The sequence below is a fragment of the Neolamprologus brichardi genome, unplaced genomic scaffold, assembly GCF_056152115.1.
Source record: "Neolamprologus brichardi isolate AB-2024 unplaced genomic scaffold, ASM5615211v1 NODE_ptg000031l+_length_7269946_cov_1, whole genome shotgun sequence".
NCBI classification, from domain to species: domain Eukaryota; kingdom Metazoa; phylum Chordata; class Actinopteri; order Cichliformes; family Cichlidae; genus Neolamprologus; species Neolamprologus brichardi.
Window position 1 is genome coordinate 1482292 of NW_028270136.1, and position 13682 is coordinate 1495973.

The window sequence follows — 13682 nt, forward strand, 5'->3', positions numbered from 1 at the left end:
TGAATGGGGTAAATACAGAGAGGAATTTCCTCATGGGAATCAATAAAGTATACATTACTACAGTGTGTGTGTGTAATTTTCCCAATACCTGTGAGTTTCACAATGTTCTCCACTGAGATATAAAAATATGACCTTTTGGGAGTTCTTTTTAGTTGAGATTATAATTAATATTTCTAAAATATTAATGATTTTTAGATGGGTAATTTCTTTGTCTTTTCATTTTGTTGTGACATTGGAATAAGTGGTGACTCATTGGGCGATCTATGCAAGCTGATTTGCAAGATAATGACATTCAAACCTTGGTGCTTCCGATCCTTCCTGAGATTTAAATTCTTGTAGGATATTTGACAGGGAGATTTAGCTTTTTTGACAGAGTGGAAGGGAGGGATTTGAACCTTATTTTGTTTAGACAAATTGGGATCATGGAAAATTATTAAATCTAGAAAAGACTGAAATTTTTATTAAAGCAATCAGTTCATAATAATGTAACTAAGTGAGATAGGGAGGTTGGACCAGCAATTCAAATAATCTTATACCGCTTTTAGTAATTGATTCTATCAGTAGATCAAAAAGAGAACAGAAAGAGAGGACATCCTTGTCTAGTCCAAGTGTGAAGAGTGAAAGTTTGTGAAATTAACCCCTTGGTTGTGTCTGTGGCCATTTGTGAAGTATATGCCTTTATCTAATCAATAAATGATTAAAAGGATGTGCCCTGTGACATTTCCTGTTATGGAACGGCTGTGTGCAGACAGGAATAGGACCCAAAGTGCAGACTCCGGAGACAGACGTGAACTCAAAAAACAGCTTTAATGCTGAACTCAAAGTAACAAACTTCCAAAGTACAAACATTAACGCAGGCAGGAAAAACAAAACACACAGCATAAGTGAGGGTAGATAAGAGTAGATCGCGACACTGACAAACTGAAACACAGGGCTTAAATACATAGAGGGAGCAATCAGGGAATGGGCAACAGGAGGGAGACACAGCTGGGGCAAATCAGGCCTAACGAGACAAGGGGAAGCAAAACCAGACGCATTAACATGAGACATGGACTTTCAAACTAAAACAGGAAACATAACACAGACTCACAGGCAAGCACTATAACAAAGGGAACAGAGACGTGGGACCAGGGCAGACACAGACACTGACTGGACGTGGGGGTACTGCAGACAGGGGAGACAGCAACTATGGAACACAGACAGAAAACAAGAACACTAAAACTCTAACCAAACCCCACCCAGAGAACCTAAACTAAGAATAATCCTAAAACCCATAAAGCAAAGCTAGAATATAATGAAATAACAAAATCAAAGAACCAAAAATACAAAACACTGGGTCGACGACCCAGGGACCCTAACATTTCCATACATACACAAATAGAGCCTCTATATTTAACCTTACCACTTATTTTGTAAGAAAGAAATCTTCAAATTCAAAAATATTGGTTGAAAATTAACACGTTCTCATGACATTTCTCAAGCTATGACTTCTTAGCAACTACTTGTTAAGAGGATGGGATCAAAATCTTCCTTGTGGTATCAAAAATGGTATTGGTATTGAATTTAAAATACTAGCATTGTGACAACCTTAGAACACAACAGAATAATTTATGTTAAATGTTCAATTATCCATAACTTTGTAGAGAAACGGAAAAAAAAACATGTATTCAAAAAAAATCTTTTAAAAGGCTGTTTTAGAGGGGGGAAGAAAACAAAGTACTATTAGCAGGAAATCAAGGTGGTAGTGCCTTAGAGTCTTCATCCAGAGCTTTTGTTTTGCCACAAAAGACATTTTTAGTTTATTTTTACATAGGCACAAGAATGTTACATGAACCAGGCAGCACATAGCCTAAGCTAGTCAGCAATGCCTGCTCATGTGTTATTAAATGTTTTAACTGTTACTGTTTTATCATTGTGGTGATAAATTCAAAACTTAGTCAGGCACTTGTTGGTTTTCATGAAGGCAATTAAACCCTAGTTTAACACAGTTCCAGGGACATTAAAGGTGGGCAAACATGTCAGTTCATGTCTCTTTACTTGAACTATTTCAAGAACCTTGGTTTGCTAATAGCGTCGTCAACAAAATTAAACCGATGTCAATTAGAACTGACATCAGCTTTTATATATTATGGAAACACACACAAATACATACGCACAGCCATGACAAATGGCAGAAAATGGAAGTATCAGTCTTGCTGACAGGGTGTAGCGAGAGATGTCAGCACAGAAAAAACAAACAAAAAAAAGGACAAAATTAATGGTATGTTAGATCATGTCCATTTGTGTCATTATTGTTGTAATCAGCAAGACTGCTTATTAAGATGGTAACTGAATGGGGATGGTGGGTAGCTTTTCCTCAAACCACTGCATTTTAAATTATTGTACACTGACACAACAGTGTCAGTACTAAATAATTTAATATTCTATAATTGTTATTTTTTTCCAGTTACATTTACTCGTTTTAAATCAAACAGCTTGCAGAAACAAGGACTTTGTTTGCATTTTATAAATTTGTGTGTTCCTAGTAGCACAAGGATGTTTTGTGTTAAATGCTATGAGTTTTCTGGGTAAGTAAAGACATTAAGTAATCTAAGTTCATTTGTTTAGTAAAACAAGTTCTTCCGCTGTTTGTGTGCTTTGTGCGAGTGTCATAATTTTTCCAAGAACGCAAGGAAGTTAGGTCATCCAGTTTATTTGTTTAGTAAAACAAGTCCTTCTCTTGTTGCTAGGAGAATATTGAAATAAACAGGACGCATTTAAAATCTCTGCTTGTAAGCACAGTTCTGAAAAGTTGTTCACACAACACAAATATTTAATTCTGCTCAGAAAATTCTGCTTTTAAACTTATACCATCAGAGATTAGAGATTAGATTAGATAAAACTTTATTAATCCCTCGGGTGGGTTCCTCTGGGAAATTTGTTTTCCAAAAAGCACAGCACCGACAGAAGTTACAGAGTTAAGAATATTATATATATATATATATATATATATATACACACATATATAAATACAAAGACATATATAGATAAAATATACAAAGGGGATAAATAGAATAAATAGGAATAAAAATAAAAAATAAAAATACAAGTGAATTGCACATTTCAAGTATGGAGTCTATTGCACCGCTGATTATTAACAAAAAGTATTGCACAAAAGGTAATTGCACAGTGAAGTGGAGAGGCACTACAGCTTAGTTGTTCCCCCCCTCCTTTGTCCTCCTGTTTCCCCTCCCTCTCCCCTCCAGAGAGGAGTTAAACAGTTAATTACATGTGTTTTCAAAAAAAGCTCAGTTAATTTTTTTTTTTTAATTCTGCAACTCTTCCAGAAGCACCTAGATTAATGTAGTTGAGATTAATTTAGATTCATTTAACATGTTGTTGCTTTTCATGTTTTTGAAAAAGTCTTGCTCCATTTTCAGTTATTCAAAGTAAACTGAAAGTAAACGTAAAAGAAATAATATAGCTTGAGGTGTCACGGTACTGGGTCTGTGACCCAGTGTTTTGTGTTTTGTTAATTTATATTCCTTGATTATTTGTTATTCATGGTTTTGGTTCTTGTTTTCTGCTTATGTTATATTCTTAGTTTCTAGTCTCTAGGTCTCCTCTGTGAATCGCTACCTTATCGTGGTGGAGGGGTTTGTGTGTCCCAGGGATTCCAGGGGCTATGTAGTCTGGGGGCTTTTGCCCCCTGGTAGGGTCTCCCATGGCAAATTGGTCGTGGGTGAGGGACCAGACAAAGAGCGATTCAGAAGACCCTTATGAAAAGAACATCGAGGGAACAGTTTACCCTGCCCGGGATAGGGTTACCGGGGCCTCGCCCAGGCGCCCTGGAGCCAGGCCCGGGGAGGGTGTCCGAGGGCGAGCGTCTGGTGGCCGGGCCTTAGTCCATGGGGCCCGGCCGGGCACAGCCCGAAGAGGAGACATGGGCCCATCCTCCCGCAGGCCCACCACCCGCAGGAGGCGCCATAGGGGTCGGGTGCATTGTGTGCCGGGTGGCGGCCAGGAGCGGAGGCCCTGGCGGACTGATCCCCGGCTGCCAAGACTGGCAATAGGGACATGGAATGTCACCTCTCCTGTGGGGAAGGAGCCTGAGTTAGTGCGTGAGGTTGAGAGGTACCGGCTAGATATAGTCGGGCTCACCTCTACGCATGGCTTGGGCTCTGGAACCAGTCTCCTGGAGAGGGGCTGGACTCTGTCTCAGTCTGGAGTTGCCCCCGGTGAGACTTTACTACTTCTCTTTACTCTTTTTTTTACTTATTCCTTTGGCCTTTACTAAGTACTTCAAACATGTGGATCGAGAATGTTTTTTTTTCTCCTTGTTGCCACCGCGGAATGGGACCGAGGTGCACACAGCAGCGTTGTTTACTCCAGAGATCAGCTGATCATCCTGAAGCCAGCTGGCTTATCTGTCACAGAAGTACCAGCTGAAATCTGGAGGAAAACACACCATGGATGCAAAGGTGGAGGACAGATGGGGAGAAGGAAAGAAAAGGTGAGACAGCGAAGGCTTAAAGAGAGAAGGAAGTACAAGCTGCCATCTATTATAAATGGGGAATTTTCGGGTGCTAGCAAACAAGATGGACAAGCTAACAGTGCTAACAGTGCTAGCGTGGAGTTAGTGTTCAGGAATGGATCTTGGCCCCTAAGTTTCTGTGAAAGGAATGCTTAATGCTTCAGTATACCAAGATATTTTGGACAATTTCATGGAGGACAGTTTGGCCCCTTACTGTTCCAAACAGGTTTGGTGTGGAAGACCATGAATGGCCTGCACAGAAGCCTGATCTCAACCTGATAGAACCCCTTTGGGATGCTTGTAGAAAGCATTCCTATAAGAGTTGAAGCTTCTATAGCTGCAGAGGGTGCAGCTAATAGAATTAAACCTAATAGAATAATTCATGGGATGTCACTCAAGTTTATATGTATGTGAAAGCGAATACATTTTGCAATATAGTGTACTTCAATCAAACTAACTATCAACTGCATTTGAATAGGGCATTAAAAGTGATTTTCAACCAAACAAAAACCAGGATATATTACTAGTTTCAATTACCCATAAAATACTCATAGATGATTGTCTGATTATGTTTTTTGTATTATTTTAGGGTCTTATAATTTAAAGCACCTTGAGGCAACTGTTGTTGTGATTTGGCCAGACCGTTCCCATTCCAACGCGTAACATACAGACAATGTGTCATTTCTTGAGGCGTCACAGAAGAACGTGAAAGGTAACCTTTCGCGTCCCTAAGATGCGCGCCAGATTGTGGATGGAATCCAATAGAATGACGCTCCCGGCGGTAACACACGTTCCAGCCTTAAATTCCAGCCCTAACCTCACCTTAATTGTATTACATAGTGTTTTCCAAAGCGATTGATGATGAGAAAATAAAATAAATGTACATGTGTAGAGTCATTCCAAATGGTTCTCATGTTTCCAAACGTGTGGCATATGGGTGAGTTGGGTGGCCGAAAACGTAACATAGGATGATTTGTCACATAGCATTGGCATGTTAAGTTTTGGGATGAGAATATGTTGGATTTGGCCCAATATAAAAAGATGGACAGTTTGTGGTTTATTCAGTGGTTTAACAAACTGCACTTATAAAACATAATCCCTAAGCAAAGAACCAATATTGTTCTTAAAACATGCGATTTTAAACTGAAACTTAGGTCAGTTGGGGACATTATCTGCTCTCAGTAGTGCCTATTCTCTCAGGTATTGTTTTGGTAGCGTTTAAGAGTTTGAGAATAAAGATTAAATATAAAAAAACATAGGCTTAGTGTAAGTACAAAATTATTATTATTATTATTATTATTATTATTATTATTATTATTATTATTATTATGACATCTGGAAGTACAGACTTCTTATAACAGGTCTTCGCCAAACTCCAGGACACTTTATTTTTGTTAATAATTAAACTAAATCCTGTGTAATAGTCACAAAATTTTTATTCAGTTTAGCCAAATTCAGTTTCATTTATATAGCACCAAATCACAAAAACATGTGCCTTAAAAGTTTACAGGTGTGACCAACTGAGCCCAACAGGCCTAGTCACTCTCATTTCTACAAAGCTCGTTGGAAAAGAGATTGAATTATGCAAATATTTTGCTGGAGTAATGAACAAAATTTGGGTGACTGATCCCGTGTCCCTCATTTAAGAATACAGACATGAAGCACATGGTAATTTAGTAACACGCACACTTCCAAACCGAGAGCATTTCTTTATAGTCAGAGGACTGCACTAATCAAACAACTGACTGCACTGAGAATACTTTTACGCAGCCATTTGTTAGATAATAGCAACTGGATTTATTTCGGGTAAGCACAAACACAACAGGACATTTGCTTTTAAAAAACACACATGTGGTATAGCTACAGTTTTTTTTGTATGTAATGTATTGCATTTATTTATTCAAAATGTTAAATCTCTTGTTGGTAAAGTCATTTTAATACAGAGTAAAAAGTGTTTATATATTGATGTAATGCTGTGTCATTACCTTAGTGGGGTATGTTTCTATGGGATTTCATATGGTTTCTAAAACATATATATATATATATATATATATATATATATATCTTGCACACTTAGGCAGTATTATATATAGTATTTAGTACTTAGTAGTACTATAGTATTTAATTTTAAATGAATAACCATTGGGATATAAATACTGAACTGAAGTGCTTTTCTTTAATATTTTGTAATTACTTTATTTATTTTACTTTGCTCTTATTTTCATTGCAACACTTATTGTATCGGTCATTTTTTTACAGTAGAGCATTTCAACTCTTTGTCCCCGAACACTGAAAATAACACTGATATGCTGACACTTAATTCTTGGTGCAAGTGAGGCGTCCAAAAGGATGAAAGGCATTGCAGTTATGATAGTCCTATCAGGTCAGTGTTATTTTTTTGTATAAATCTCTGAACTGCACATGTATTTTGGTGTGAATCCATGTCTGGGAGGGACAGCATTTAAAAATTAAATTAAAAAAAATATAATGTAATGTGTAAGCTGTTTATGTGAATTGAAAATGCTGATGAATTAATCAACCTCTGTTTTGACATATGTCAAATACTGTATGAAGTGTGCTGTAAAATATCTTTATTGTTAACACAGGACTGTGTTTCCTACCTGCATGTTTACCTCACATCTATCACCTTGTTAAAATTCCAATGACCTGGATTCAAGCTCAAAATTACTGCAGGAAGACATACACTGACCTGGCGACTGTACATAATGCTCAGGACCTTGCCGCACTCGGGGAAGTCATAGGATCATCAAGTTATATATGGTTTGGACTTCAACCTGACACAGAAGCATGGAAATGGTCTCTGGAGAACCAGGATCACTATGATGAAGGAGAGGCTGACTTCATGATGTGGAATAATGGGGAACCCAGTTATGGAATAGGCATCTACATGGCTTGTGTGGCAATGCTTCAAAATGGGAACTGGGATGACCAGTTGTGTGGAAACCTGTTACCATTCTACTGCTACAACAAAGGTAATGAAGACCAAACTATGAGTGTTATTATTATTACTATCAATTATTCCCTTTAAGGCTGTGTTTGCAGCTGTAAAAGAAATCGTTGCTGAACATTTTATATGTTATCAATGATCCAAACAAAAATTAACCTTAAAAGTCTCTTAGAGCTTATAAATGTGTCTCGGGACTAAAATACAAAGAAAAGATGAAAAGAAGGAAAAATGCACATGGTATTCATTTTCAGAATCACCATAAGCGATTCTATTTGTAACAGAGCCAGATCATTTGAAATTATATTTTAACTCTGCTATAGTCCTGGTTTAAATGACACAAATAAATAATTGCAGTTTTACACCATGCTGAGAAATTACAACATGGTTTCTATTACTTGTTTGGATATTTGTAATGACTTTGGAGTAAAACACTGTTCAAATGTTTTCAGACACATCAAGTTTCATCTTTGTGGGTGTGAGTAAGTCCTGGAGGGATGCTCAAAGCTACTGCAGGGACCACTACACTGACCTGGCCAGTGTGAGGAACCAATCTGAGAGTCAACAGTTGAAGGCAATTGCAACTTCCACTGCTTGGATCGGTCTTTACAGAAACTCCTGGAAGTGGTCAGATGGGAGCACACTTTCATTTACCAGCTGGTTTTCCACTTCACCGTCCACGTTAGTCACAGCTTCTTGTGGTGCTTCATCATCTGTGAACTGGGTCAACTCTAATTGTATGAATACCCGTAACTTTGCCTGTTTCACTGGTGAGTTCTCCTCTCAGTTTTTAAAAACAATCTAATGTTCACAGAACTCGTTAATCCTTAATTGATACGATTCAGTTTTAATTTGTTTTGCTAATGAAACAGCTGTGTCTATGAGGAAGGTGTTGAAAGTGCAGCTGAAGACAACTAACACTGCTGTGGATATGGAGGGACTAAAAGAGAACATCTTGGGAAAGGTAATTATATCTGAGTGTGAACTAAAACTTCACCATTATAATAAAAAATGCTACATCTAGTTCTGTTATTTCTATTTATTTCTATTACATTTCTGCCAATATTTACAGCTATGGTTGACTAAAGTGAGGTGTTTGTGTTTCACAGTTCAGTCAGAGATTAAATGAGCACAGCCCGAATGAAGAATTCAAGCTAAGATGGTTGAAGGAGCCTGACGGGAAGACCTTCAACAAGGACGATGAGAAAGAATTAGACAAGAGTTCTGGTCAGGATCAGCAGCAGACCGTATGCAATGCGACAGCGAGCCTAGATAAAGGCAATGGTTGAATTTTTTTCATGAGCTACACTTCACTGTTTAACATTTTGATTAAACAGGACTATAATTTCACTTTGTGCTCTAATGGGTACTTGACTGTTTAAATTTGGCCTGTGGAACAGGTGAAATATCATTCATAGTCGGATAGGTTCTGCTCAGCTGTACACAAATCCTTTTTTTGTATAGCTTGACAGCTGTGTCTTAAGAAACTTCATAGTTCATATGCTTACCTGTGTGTGTGCCTCACATGTATATCCTGTGAGTTTTAATCAATGTCACATCTTTGTTAACATATTGTGTGTAGGCTGGTATATTTTTCTCTGCTGTGCTGACCAATTTAGTTCAGTTTTGGTTGTTTGTCGTTGTCTGTTCAGTGTAGCAGGTTCTGCAATTGTTTCAAGGGTGACATCATATATATCAGTCAACTGTGACTTTAGTTATCAGTAGGAACAGTCTGGCCGTCTAGCAGTTTCATGCCTGGTGTATTCATAGTCTAGAGTGCACTCTTTTTGTCTGTCCACTGTTGCCAGTCGGGATGACTGTTGGAATCCTACCACAAACCAAATAAATCATTCACTGTCTGTCTGATGAGGAAAATCCAGTGATGTCCAGTGATGGCGAGCCTCCCTGTGTGAGGCTCGCCATCACACAATCCTCATGGAGCTCATAGCAGCCACCTGTGCTGATTTTGGCATCTCTGCCTAACATTCATCTCACTATTGAGATGTTAGCCGATAACATCTGAAACACTTTTGAAGAACTTTTACGAAGCTTCACTAACCGAGGCAGTTTCTGCTGCTAATCAAGACAGTGTCAGCGTTTTTCTTTTTAACTTCCAGTTTCTGGTAACAACACGCCATGCTAACGCACAACTTCCTGATCTCCAAAATAAACATCATCACTTATTGTAACAATAAAATAAAATAAATGAAAGAATGATTTTATAATTAAGCAAATCACTTACAAGTCTTACAGTTTAACAGACGTCTAACAGACGTGTGCAGATCAACAATGGATAATATATAGAGTGCAGGAGATAGTATGAGCGTGCAGCGTTTAAAGCGTGGAAGTACTGACCTTACTTTGAGTTTGATTCCATAAAAAGTGACAAAAAACAGTAGCGTCCGCTGTACACTGCGTGGGAAGAAAACCTCTTTTCTCTTTTCTCGGGAATGTGAAATTCACAGAGAAATCCCTGGATCCCCCCACTGACATGACCGCTGCTGCACCAGGCGAACCTCCACCTTCTACACTCCTGCTAAATAGATTCAAATAGATTTACGAACAACAGGACTCAGTGCAGCTGAGTCTTTGATTTTATTTATTTTCTGCTGTGTTTTACTTGAAAGAGTGAATGTAAACGCAAAATGTTATTTATTTTATATGCTGGAATATGCAGAAAATAGGTTTAAATGTTAAACAAATTTCTTCAAGTCAAAGACTATTGCATATAATTTAATTTTTGCTTGATGTAATGTGCATAAAGTTAAAAGATTAAAACTACTAAAACAATTTTTAAAGAAAGTCTTTTTATTTGATTACATTTTATATGATGGATTATAAAATTGAATTGGGCTGAAAAGTCTTTTGCTTTATATTCAGGTTGTGTATCATGTTTTTAAAAAGTAACTAAGTAAGTAACTAATTACATTTCAAAATAAGTAATCACAATAGTAACGGGACAATTTTTTTGGATAGGTAATCAGTAATTAGATACTAATTTTTTTTTTCAAGTAACTTGACCAACACTGCTTCTGACAGTGTTCTCACATCTACGCCTTTCCTGCTAAACCTAAGTGTAGTGTACAATCCAGTGGAACCAGCTTCTAGTTAGGATTCTGTAGACAGACATCCTCTCTACTTTTAAGATTAGGCTGAAAACTTTCCTTTTCGACAAAGGAATACTGAATGTATGTGGTAAGTCAGTAACAATACATTCATTTATACAGTACAGTGTACCTACTGAAGGTTTTTCTTTTTTTTTACCTGTCCCGTTTGATTCTTTAGCCATCAGAATTACTGTCTGAAGGCCAAGAAAGATGCAATGGATTTACTTTACCAAGTGGATCATCACAGCCTTGATTGAATGTGGAGTACCTCAAGGATCAGTATTAGGTCCGAAAATGTTTATTATGTATATAAATGATATTTGTAAAGTATCGAAGATACTAAAGTTTGTAATTTTTGCAGATGATACCAATATACTTTGTTCAGGTGCGGAATTTCAACAGGTTTTGGAGGTGATCACACAGGAGTTAAAGATATTAAAGAAGTGGTTTGATAGAAACAAATTGTCCTTAAATTTAAATAAAACAATTTATGTTATTCGGAAACTATAAAAAAAACATTAACATTGAAATTTGTGTTGATAATATATATCTTGAAAGGGTTAATGCCATAGAATTTCTTGGTGTGATCATTGATCATAAGGCCTGTTGGAAATCACACATCACATGTGAGGGGAAAGTTAGCACGGGGCATTTCTGTCTTGGGGAAAGTAAAACAATTTCTAGATAGGAAAACATTGTATATGTTATATTGTGCTTGTCACGAGGCCGTGTGGCCTGTACTGAACAGGACTCAGGTGCAGAAACCCAGAGCAGAGACAGCAGATGATGTAACAATTTATTAGGCTTAAGTGCAAAAAATGTAGCAAAGAGAGAAAAAAAAACAAGAAGACGTGGAGTTTGACGAGGCGTGGTCTGGGAAACGTGGCTAGGGCGAGGGAATGAGGCCTGAGATGCAGAGTGGAGCTGAGCAGGGAACAGTCACACTGAAGAGAGAAGATAGTGGAGTTAGGGAGGTAGTGGAGGCAGCTCTGAAGTGGCAAGTTGTAAGAGTAGCAATTCTTACTTGCAGTAGGGGACATGGAGTGTTGAGAGGGGGGTGAAGGGAATCCAGGGGAGGCTGAGTGGCGTGGAAAAGCTGACCTGAGATCCGGGGCTTCAGATGGAGTGTGATGGCAGGAGGGCAGGCAGTAGTGATGTGTCCTGTGCGTCGAAGCGTTGAATTGTGTGTCGGGTAATCTCGGGGGCGTTTCTGTGAAGCGCGTATCGAGGCTTGCTTTGATTACGTAGCAGTGACGTTCGAGGCCTCGCGGGCAGTCCGTACCACGTGACTGATTCAGGGACTGGTTCACCGGTTCGCGCCAGATTCGAAATAAAATGGGCAGAAAAACACAGCTGATTTCCCATCACACCGTACTTGGATTACGTACGTGTTACATAGTTACTTGAGCATTTCTTCTTCGATGGAACCAGGAAGGAAGAGATTTTTTATTTTATTTTATCTCTCCTAATAAAGTATGCACACAGTAATAAATATCACAAATGATAAGCACCATAATATAAATAAACAACACTACAGATCCTATAATCTGATTTCTGTCTTTTAGTTTATTAAAAAGTGAAGCGCCAAATACTAGTTTGTGTCATTATCCAGATGTACATAAGCATGATTACACAGGTACTAGGAGCGGGTTTTGATTATCGATTAAAATCGATTCTAGCTTGGATAACGTGATATAGATTCATTAAAATTCTGAATCGATTTTTAATATAAATATTACTACATTTCAACCACCACCAAACAGCTAAAACAGTAAATGAGAGCAGGTACACTGATTCTGCACAAAGACGTAAACACAAAGCGCGGACCCGCTGACGCATCAGAATCAGTGAGATGTCGCCTTTCTCACCAGACAGCACGGACATGGTCGGGGCTGAAAGCCGACAGCTCACTGATTCTGATCTAAGGCATCTGCTGTGATGCTTACACATTAGATAAAGTCTCGAAAGTGTCAGCTTTCTTTTTATAGTTATAAAAATATGCAAATGTACTGATCTATGATCTGAATTATACTATTGACTGACTGTCTGAGGCTAACAGTTACACAATCATACCAAAACTCTGTCCTGATAGTTTCCACTTTCTCTTTTGTATCACACATACTGAGACAATATTCGGGATAAATAACCAAGAAAACAATTTATTTATTCAGTTTAGAGGTTTACACATCATTATAATCACAGAGCACGCTTCACTTGAATTGTCCACTTGATGGCACAGTAGAGCAAATGAATCATCACAATGCTTCGAACCATGAGTCGACCAATTGGGTGGAAAGCTTCAGTTCATCATGAGGCTTCATCTCACCATCACTAGCAGGCAGGTGAGGCACAGAGAGATTTTCAGAATGATTGCTTGGTATCCTGAGTCCGGAGGTGGAGCGTGAGCCAAGGTGAATACAGCAACTGCAGCACAAGAGAGTCTTGTCAACAAGATAGATCACAGCAAGAACTTGAAGTATAAGGCCTGTTACCAACATGTGTTGATGACGAACTGGCAGTGAATGGACATCAACGTGTGGCTTAAATCCCTCTGGCTTGATTGCCTGCAATAGGCTCCAGGTCTGCAGGAGCTGGAGGAGTTGGCCCTGCCCAGGGGTGGATCCCAGGTAAGTTCAGGAGCCTTATGGAAATTCCAGCTACCCACCGCAGACCATGACAGTGCTTTGCTATTACCATACATGAGTTATTGTGTAGAGGTTTGGGGAAATACATATAAAAGTAATATTCAGACTATAATCATAATGCAGAAACGGGCCATTAGACTATTAAATCAGGAGGGGTATAGGGCTCACACAAACGCACTCTTTACTAGGACGCAAGCTATAAAATCCCAGGATCTGGTGAAGTTTAAAACAGTGCAAATAATATATAAGGCAAGGAAAGGGATGCTCCCAATCAAAATAAGTAAATGGTTCTTAGAAAGAGAAGGGAGGTATAATTTTAGAGGGAAGTGGAATTTAAAATTACAAAGAGGAAGAACAACATTGAAAAGGATGTCTATTTAAATAGCGGGAGGAAATAACGGTCAGTAGTGATATAAACCAGTTTAAAATAAAACTCAAAAAAGAAATTTTAA

The 13682-nt window shown here is 38.3% G+C and overlaps 1 protein-coding gene across 3 annotated transcripts; it reads left to right on the forward strand.

Annotated features, from left to right (window-relative positions):
• The first annotated feature begins 4002 nt into the window (after nucleotides 1-4002).
• On the forward strand, nucleotides 4003-10083 carry LOC118455468 (putative C-type lectin domain family 20 member A). Of its 3 annotated transcripts, none has more exons than XM_087837287.1 (6): nucleotides 4003-4492; nucleotides 6773-6896; nucleotides 7120-7506; nucleotides 7931-8248; nucleotides 8351-8442; nucleotides 8588-10083. In XM_087837287.1, the coding sequence occupies exons 2-6, from the start codon at nucleotides 6863-6865 to the stop codon at nucleotides 8765-8767; spliced, it is 1011 nt and encodes a 336-aa protein (XP_087693413.1). In that variant the 5' UTR covers nucleotides 4003-4492; nucleotides 6773-6862; the 3' UTR covers nucleotides 8768-10083. The 3 variants fall into 3 exon arrangements, with proteins under 3 accessions (XP_087693413.1, XP_087693414.1, XP_035770437.2); XM_087837288.1 differs by having other exon boundaries at nucleotides 7192-7506; XM_035914544.2 differs by lacking the exon at nucleotides 6773-6896.
• The last annotated feature ends 3599 nt before the right edge of the window (nucleotides 10084-13682 follow it).